The sequence below is a fragment of the Octodon degus genome, unplaced genomic scaffold (genome assembly GCF_000260255.1).
Source record: "Octodon degus isolate 3935 unplaced genomic scaffold, OctDeg1.0 scaffold00102, whole genome shotgun sequence".
NCBI classification, from domain to species: Eukaryota; Metazoa; Chordata; class Mammalia; order Rodentia; family Octodontidae; genus Octodon; species Octodon degus.
In genome coordinates this window covers 10007044-10014698 of record NW_004524678.1, presented here as the reverse complement: position 1 = coordinate 10014698, position 7655 = coordinate 10007044, and the positions used below count along the sequence as shown (strand labels likewise).

General features: G+C 46.9%; 2 protein-coding genes across 3 annotated transcripts in view; one reads left to right on the top strand and one right to left on the bottom strand.

Annotated features, from left to right (window-relative positions):
- The window catches only part of Fkbp3 (FK506 binding protein 3), an 11529-nt gene extending 6529 nt beyond the window's left edge, over nt 1-5000 (bottom strand). Inside the window, exons 1-3 of the mRNA XM_004638777.2 lie at nt 4829-5000; nt 1984-2085; nt 821-928 (exon numbers count right to left, since the gene is read on the bottom strand). Of these exons, the coding sequence (XP_004638834.1) occupies nt 821-928; nt 1984-2085; nt 4829-4936 (318 nt within the window). The 5' untranslated portion in view covers nt 4937-5000. The remainder of the gene's footprint in view (nt 1-820; nt 929-1983; nt 2086-4828) is intronic.
- Nucleotides 5001-6780: 1780 nt separating this feature from the next.
- Nucleotides 6781-7655, top strand: part of Fancm (Fanconi anemia complementation group M) — a 51277-nt gene continuing 50402 nt past the window's right edge. For both annotated transcript variants that reach the window (XM_023723708.1, XM_012516360.2), the window contains exon 1: nt 6781-7306. In XM_023723708.1, coding sequence (XP_023579476.1) covers nt 6799-7306 — 508 coding nt within the window. In that variant the 5' untranslated portion in view covers nt 6781-6798. The remainder of the gene's footprint in view (nt 7307-7655) is intronic.

Below are 7655 nucleotides of genomic sequence, written 5' to 3'. Positions count from 1 at the left end.
TGGAAACAACCCAGATATGCTAAGGGTGCTCTTAGAGCTGTTCTTAGCACTAAGGCTTTCCAACTAGAGAAATGTTTTTATTTTTTTTTTTTCTTCGTATTTTAGGGAAGGGTCTACAGGGTGTTCAGGGTCTCAACTCACTACTAGATCAGACTTGTAGTGATCTGCCTGTTTACAGCCTTCCAAGAGCTGGGATTACAGACGTATGACCACACCCAGTCTCAGTTGCTGTCTCAGTGTGTCCAGGGGTGGGGCCAGCAAGAGCAGGCCTAGGGATTGAACCCCCGCCCCTGCACCTGCACCTGCTTGCAGACGCTTTAATCCGCTGAGCTGTTTGGCCAGCCCCCTTGTTTTGTTTTTTGAGAAATGTTTTTATCTGGTTCTTCAAATGTTAGTACCAAAATATAAAACTCTTATTTGGAATGTTGTGACAGATGAACCTACACCCTGCAGCCAGGTCTGGACTATTTTCTAATGCTAGGGACACTATGGACATCAGAAAAAGCTAAAAATAATTAAAAAGGAATTGCTGCCACTCAGTCCAACTTAGCTAAAGAATCAGGGCCCTAAAATAGCTTTGTGAGCTCAGGAGGTCTGGCCAGGCCCAGGCAATACTACACCCAAAGTCGGAAGGCTTTCTCAGGATGGGCTGGTGCCACACAGAACTAGTCCTCTGTGTCACATCTACTGGCTCCTTCCTACCAGGTCATGCACTGAAAACAGCCACTCAACCATCCAGAATTTTGAGAAATTTGTGTTGCAAAGCAAGCTATTATTTGCTATAGTATCACAAGTAATAATTAATAGAAAGCACACAAACCTCATCTTGAATCTCTTCAGACTTGGTTTCCTTGGGTTTTTCTTCATTGAGCTTCACATTTTTCACTTGATCAGTCACTTTACTTATGCTTTCAGTACCTTTGAAACGCTGTGAAAAATATTGTAGCATCAACATTCAGGACAGGGCTGGGGAGATAGCTCAGCGGCATAAGTGCCTGCCTGGCAAGTGTAAGGTCCTGAGTTTGATCCCCGGTACAAAAAAAAAAAAAAAAAAAAAAAAAAAATTCAGGACAGGCTAAATAAAAGTGAGCTAGATTTCCAGCTTCTCAGTTAAATGAACATTTACACACATATAAAATAAATCACTTAATAAACTGTAAGAACAAAGGAAATCTTAAGCATTTTAATCAAATTATGATCCTTGGCAGTTTATATGAATACTATTAAATACCTTAAAAAAGATCCTTTTTGAGTGGAAGACCATCAGTTCACAGGGAAGAAATACGGCAGAAATTTTTAAAATTTGTTTTTTGAAAGGCTCATCTTAAAAATAAACCAGTCTTGGGCTAGGGAGATGGCTCAGTGGAATAAGCGCTTCCCTGGCAAGCACAAGGACCTGAGTTCAATCCCCGGTTCCACCAAAAAACAAACAAACAAAACAACCAGTCTTGGGGCTGGAGAGTTGGCTCAGTGGTCTAAAGCACCTACTTAGAACAAGCTTAGCTAAAGAACAGGGACCGCGGTTCAATCCCCTAGCACCACATGCCAGCCAGCCCTGCCCCTAGATGGGCTGAGCTGGCCACACACACACACAAAATAAATACAATTTTAAAAAATAAATAAATAAATAAATAAACCAGTCTTTAAATTCTTTACTTCAATGGAACATACTTTCTCTGTGTACGATTTTACAGGCAAAACTAATAACAGTAATACCAACTGAACTAAAGAATTTATAATTTAAGAATTTATTGTCTCAATTTAAGGTACTAGGAAATCTTAAAATCAAGCCCTTTGAAAATATCAAAATATTCTGTTATACTGCAGATAAGTCCTGCTAAACTTGAAAGCTGGTCCAATATAAAGAACAACCGCAGGGAGGAAAAATTCCAAAGTTTTCTACAAATATATGCACTTAGAACTTCTTTTAGAAATAAATTTTTCTGAAATGAGGTTCTGATAATACAGTGTAATAATACTCACCTTAGTTTCAAAAAGATGATTGTAAGCTGTAACCAAATGATCCTTATTAGCTGTCTTAGCTACATTTTTAATGTTTCCTAATAATTTATGCTCTGCAAGAAACTAGAAAAAAAATACTGGTTACTCAAAATCACTTCTCTCAGATAAGATGATTCTAAAAGGAGGAAGCGGAGCCAGGTGCAGTAGTGGCGTCTCTGGTCCCAGCGACCGGGCCACATGAGCGGGGAGGACAGCACCAACTCTAGTAGCCCGAGTCACACCTGGGTACCAGAGTAGGGTCTTACCTCTAAAACCCAAACCGAACAAAAAACCCCAAAACAAACCAAAAAATAAATTTAGAAAATTACCCTTTCCCGTTAGTAGCTATATTTGCTGTAGTACCAATGAAAAACTGAAATACTGTATTTGATAGCCTGCTTAATTAAAAATAAAGACATGTAGAAAAAAAAAATCCCAAAAAACATTCACACAGTGAAAACAGAGGCAGCTGCTGCAGATGAAAGGCCACTTGCCCCTGCCTGGGGGGTCTCCAGCCACACCCAGGACAAAATACACACAGCAGCTGTCACAAGTTAGAGGCCAGCCTGGATTACACAGTGAGCCCCTGTCTCAAAAAACCAAAACCAACCAAGCAACCAAAACAAAGGCTCTAAGGATAGAATGCATTTAGCTTTGCGCCCATCACAGCAAGAACTTAATATTGGCTCTTATAATAAAATACTGTACTTATAATTGAAGGTAGAAGAATTCCTTTTCTCTCAAATACAAGACTGAAGTGACATCTCCAAAGACAGGTACTGAAATATCAAGGCCTAATGTTCAGCTCAAAATTACATGAGGATTTTTTTTATGTCTTCTGCTTCCTTTTCTACCTTGTTGGGTTTACTGTGTCAGTGTCAAAGTTGTTCTTTGCCATCTTCTAACAATTTTTCTTTTTTCTGTGGGACTTGGGGTTAAACCCAGGGCCTCACTAATGGTAGACAAGTACTCTGCCACTGAGCTACAACCTAGCACTTTAAAATTCTGGGACAGGGTCTCCAATAGTGGCTGCTTAGGAAATTGGAGTTGATTGCTGGTGAAAATGTAAACCAGTACATTGCTGCCCAGGCTGGCCTCATACTTGGGACCCTCTGTCCTCTGCATCCTGAGTAACTGTGATTACAGGTGTGCGCCACTCCACCCAGCTTCTAACAGCTTTTCTAGCAAGATCAGGATTATTTTATCCTCTTTGCTTTTTTCTCCTCCCCTTAGAGAAGTGTTCTAAATGATAAAGGCCAACTGAAATCAGGAGCTAGTTGATTACACAAAATTGGTCAGATGAGTCAGTACTCTTGAGTTTTTTTTTTAGCAAGCTTTTGTGAAAACATATCAAATACAAACATCTCTTTGCTATCTTATGATCAAGAAAGACTGGCAGCCAGCTGTGGTGGCACATGGCTGCAACCACACTGTGGGAGACTGAGGCAGGAGGATTCCAAGCTCCAGCCTGGGGATTAAGTGAGTGGTCATTGCAGCATACACACTTAATCATCGGTAGAAAAACGCTACAACCCAAATCTCTTGCCCCACTTTAACATCACCATCTATATTGGGATTATTTATTTTGTAAGAATTTAATAAAGTACAGCATCTAGGCACTGAACGTTAATGGCAGGGTTATTTTAGACAAAATACATGCTGGCTTAAGACAATAATGCCATTAAATGGTAGAAGGTCCCTGATGCCCCCTTTCTTCCCCTTGTAATGCCCCAACACTGCGCACAGTTAAGTTGTATAAATATTTGCTAAATTAGCCCAAGATGTTGATGTCAATATAATTATGCACATATAAGCAACTGGAAGTTACAGGTTTCATTTTCCCTTAAGACCCTCTTAAATGAAAACACAGTCCCCTAAGAACCCGGGACCGATTCTGTTGAGTGCAATACAATATTGGCTTAAGGATGGTCACCGGAGAAAACACATTTAAACAATTCATAAACTATTTTGATAGTGTAGAAATAATATTGGTAACACAACTTAGGAAACGATGGGGTCTCCCCATGGAGACTGCAGCTTCTATTTCCGTTGGCTAAAATATTTTGTGTGCACAGTAGCTCAGCAACTCAAAAAGGTGCGGGGCCGGGAGATACCTCAGTAGACTAAGCATCTGCCTGAGCGCTGGGTCCCGAGTTCAATTCCCGGTACCCCAAAAATAAAATTAAATAAAAATGAAAAATAAAGTCACTAAAAAAAAAAAAAAAAAAGGTATGAGTGCAATTCTAAGGGACTAAACGGGTCTAACAAAAATAACTTGGGACTACAGACGAGTGGTTAAAATGGAGACTAATGAACACGCTGGGCGCCCGCACATCGGGACGCACGCCGAGCAGATTCCCTGATCGGATCGCTCCTAACAATGGGAGGCCACCGCACGAGAAGCGCACGAGCAACTTCCTTTGGTATAAAGGCGAGAAGGTCGTTTAAAGAGCAATATCCACCCGCTTTGGACAATTCCTGGGATTACTGCTCGATCTTCGGCAAATCCGCGAGAACGCAGGGGCACAGACCGCCCGCGTCCGCCCGTCCCCGCCCCGGCCCCGGCAGCCCCCGCCCGCCGCGAGGATCCCATCCAGGCCCCTCCCCCGGCCCCGCCATCCCCGGGTTCCTTTCTTCGCAGCCCCAACCCCGACTCAGGAGCCCCGGGGTTTTCATCCTGCGACCGGGCCCGCCACACGCCGCAGGGAAAGCTGCGCCCCGCGGGCAGGGCGGCCCGGGGCTCGGGGGAAGACCGAAAGTCCGCGCGTGTGGGGGTGTGAGGCGTCCTGCCGCTGCGCCGGCCCGGCCGCCCCGCCGCTTCTGGTACCGAATCTGAACCGTGGTCCTGCAGAAACTTGATTATGTCCTTCTTGGGCAGCTGCTCGCTGCGCAGCTGCTCCACGGTCCACGCCCGCTGGGGCACAGCGGCCGCCATCTTCCCCCGCTGCTCCGCCGCACTAAAGCAGCCCGCCTCGGGTCGGCGGCGCCCCGCCCCTGGGCGTGGCCTGGGCTCCGCGGGGCGGGGTCACCGCCCCGAGGGGCGGGATTGGCGCCTGGATTTGAGTGACGTCAAGCTCGTGGGGTGAGGGGGCTTTGTTGAGTCGCGGCTTTATTAAGGTGGCCTCCAGGCTGCCTGTGCAGAAGATAGCAGGCCCTGCAAGCTTAGCTGGGCCCTGGTGAGCACCTTTAGGTGTTAATTAGACCCATTCACGCTTAGTGCTTTTCTCAAGGCAGTTCCATAACCGTTATAATTGAAACGGTATTTAGGTTCTTAATTTCATTTTATCTAGTTTTATCTTTAAGGTTCACACCTGAATTAGCTCAGTTCTTGCTCATCTGAATAATCCATATTCTGCTACCTCCCCTTTTCCTTCTGCAAAACTCAGAATTGAACCAGAGCTTTGGAACTGAGAGATATATCCTTATTTTATTTTTCTTTTAAATTTCGAGACAGGGTCTTGAAAGGTGCTAAATTCTGCAGGCGAGTCTAGACTCCGAATCTTCCTGCCTCTGCCTCCCAGACTGCTGAGATTACAGAAGTGCATCACCACGTCTAGATGCTCCTCATCCCCAACGAAACAGCATAAGTTTGTGTAAAAATAAATTTGGGAGTTTGAACAGATAAAACCAAGTAAAGAAGCTGCGCTTGGAATTGCAATTTCTGCTGGGAGTAGTGGCACATGCCCGTAATCCCAGCACGCAGGAGGCTGAGGCAGGAAAATCGCTGTGAGTTTGAGGCCAAGCCTTGTGAAACCCTGTCTAAAAAATAAATAAAGAAAGAAAGAAAGAAAGAAAGAAAGCAGAAAGAGAACTGCAATTTCTGGTGATCAGGGTGGCATTACTGCTCATGACAGCTACAAGACCTGTTTGTACGTTTCCTAAAAATAAGAATAAAAAAATTTCCAAATTACCGAAAGCCACCATATTGAGGAAGTCAGGAACTGCGTCTTAAATTACGAACTGCATCAGGCAGAAACAAGGGTACTGAGGAATAACTGAGCAACCAAGCTTACTGCTGGAAGATGTAACGAGTAACGGCGGGACAGCAAGGTGCTGCCTCTGTTTATCTGCATTTTCTATTACTAGGACCAGATCACATTCAATTCCTTTTAAACAACAAAAACATTAAAATAAGGAGTTGCTACTTCTGACACACCAGGTTTCTAGGCTATATTTATTTCACCTAGACAAAAGATGAATTATTCTCTCCATACACTTTTGGTTGACTATTTCATCCGATGAAAATTCTCGACAGCATTCATTTCACGAAACTACGAGTTTAGGGGCCGGGGAGATGGCTCAGTAGAGTAAGCGCTTGGCCTGGCAAGCACAAGGCCCTCAGTTCAAACCCTGGTTCCGCCAATAAATAAATACGTAAAAATAAAAAAAAAATAAACTTTGAAACTATGAGTTTCGTGCTCTAGAGTTCAAGGTTACTTATTTTTGCATTGTAAGCGACATCACATTAGCAACGAGGCCCAGACACTTAGACACTGGAGGCGGAACTCAAAAGCAGAGCAACGCGCGAGGTTGCACGGAGGACCACGTTTGGAGTGACACCTCCTGGGCGGTGCGCGCTCACCTCCCAGGAAGGCGCGGAGGCTTCCGGGAAGCCAGCCAATCATCTTCCAGGCGCGGACTCCGCGGCGGCCTTTTTAACTGGATGGCGTGGCCGCAGCTCCGCCTTCTCTTTCCGCGGTTCGGGGCCAGGAGACTGATGGGGCCCGCTAGCAAGGCCGCTCCGGAGCTGCTGCGGCTGTCGGTGCCCCATCGAAGGCTTTGGTGGTCGTCGGCCTCATGAGCGGACGGCAGAGGACGCTTTTCCAGACGTGGGGCTCGAGCCTTTCCCGGTCCGCTGGGGCTCCGGGCGGGAGCTCCCGCGCCGAGCGGCCTCAGGGCTCCGGCGGCCCCGAGCCGCACTTGCCTGCCGCGGCCGAGGCTCAGCCCGAGTCGGACGATGACGTGCTGCTGGTGGCGGTGTACGAGGCCGAGCGGCAGCAGAGTCGGGAGCATGGCGGCTTCTGCGCCGCCGCCGGCGCGCTGTGGATTTACCCGACCAACTGCCCGGTGCGCGACTACCAGCTGCACATCGCCCGCACCGCGCTCTTCTGCAACACGCTGGTGTGTCTGCCCACCGGGCTGGGGAAGACCTTCATTGCCGCCGTCGTCATGTACAATTTCTACCGCTGGTTCCCTTCCGGCAAGGTGGTTTTTATGGCCCCCACGAAACCCTTGGTGACACAGCAGATCGAGGCTTGCTACCAGGTGATGGGTATCCCGCAGGCCCACATGGCCGAAATGACAGGTATCTAGAAAGAATGGGCCAGTACTCATGGAGAGCTGGAGTCCCAGAGGGCAGGGGTGCCTTCGGGTTGAAATGGAGCTAAGAGATTTCCTGACCCATGTGGAATAGCTTCCACACCCAAATATGCTCACTATACAATCGCTTGTATAAAACATTATCGAATCAGACCGGCCAGATAGCTCAGCGGACTAAAGCCCCCATTTAGGCAGGCGGAGTAGCCGGGTTCGATACCCAGCTGGCAGTGCCGGCCCTGCCCCGCCCCCGGGGCGCGCTGCCGCGGGACTGAGACTGGGCGTGGTGGCGCACGCCTGTAATCCCAGCACTTGGGAGGCTAGAAACAGAATACACG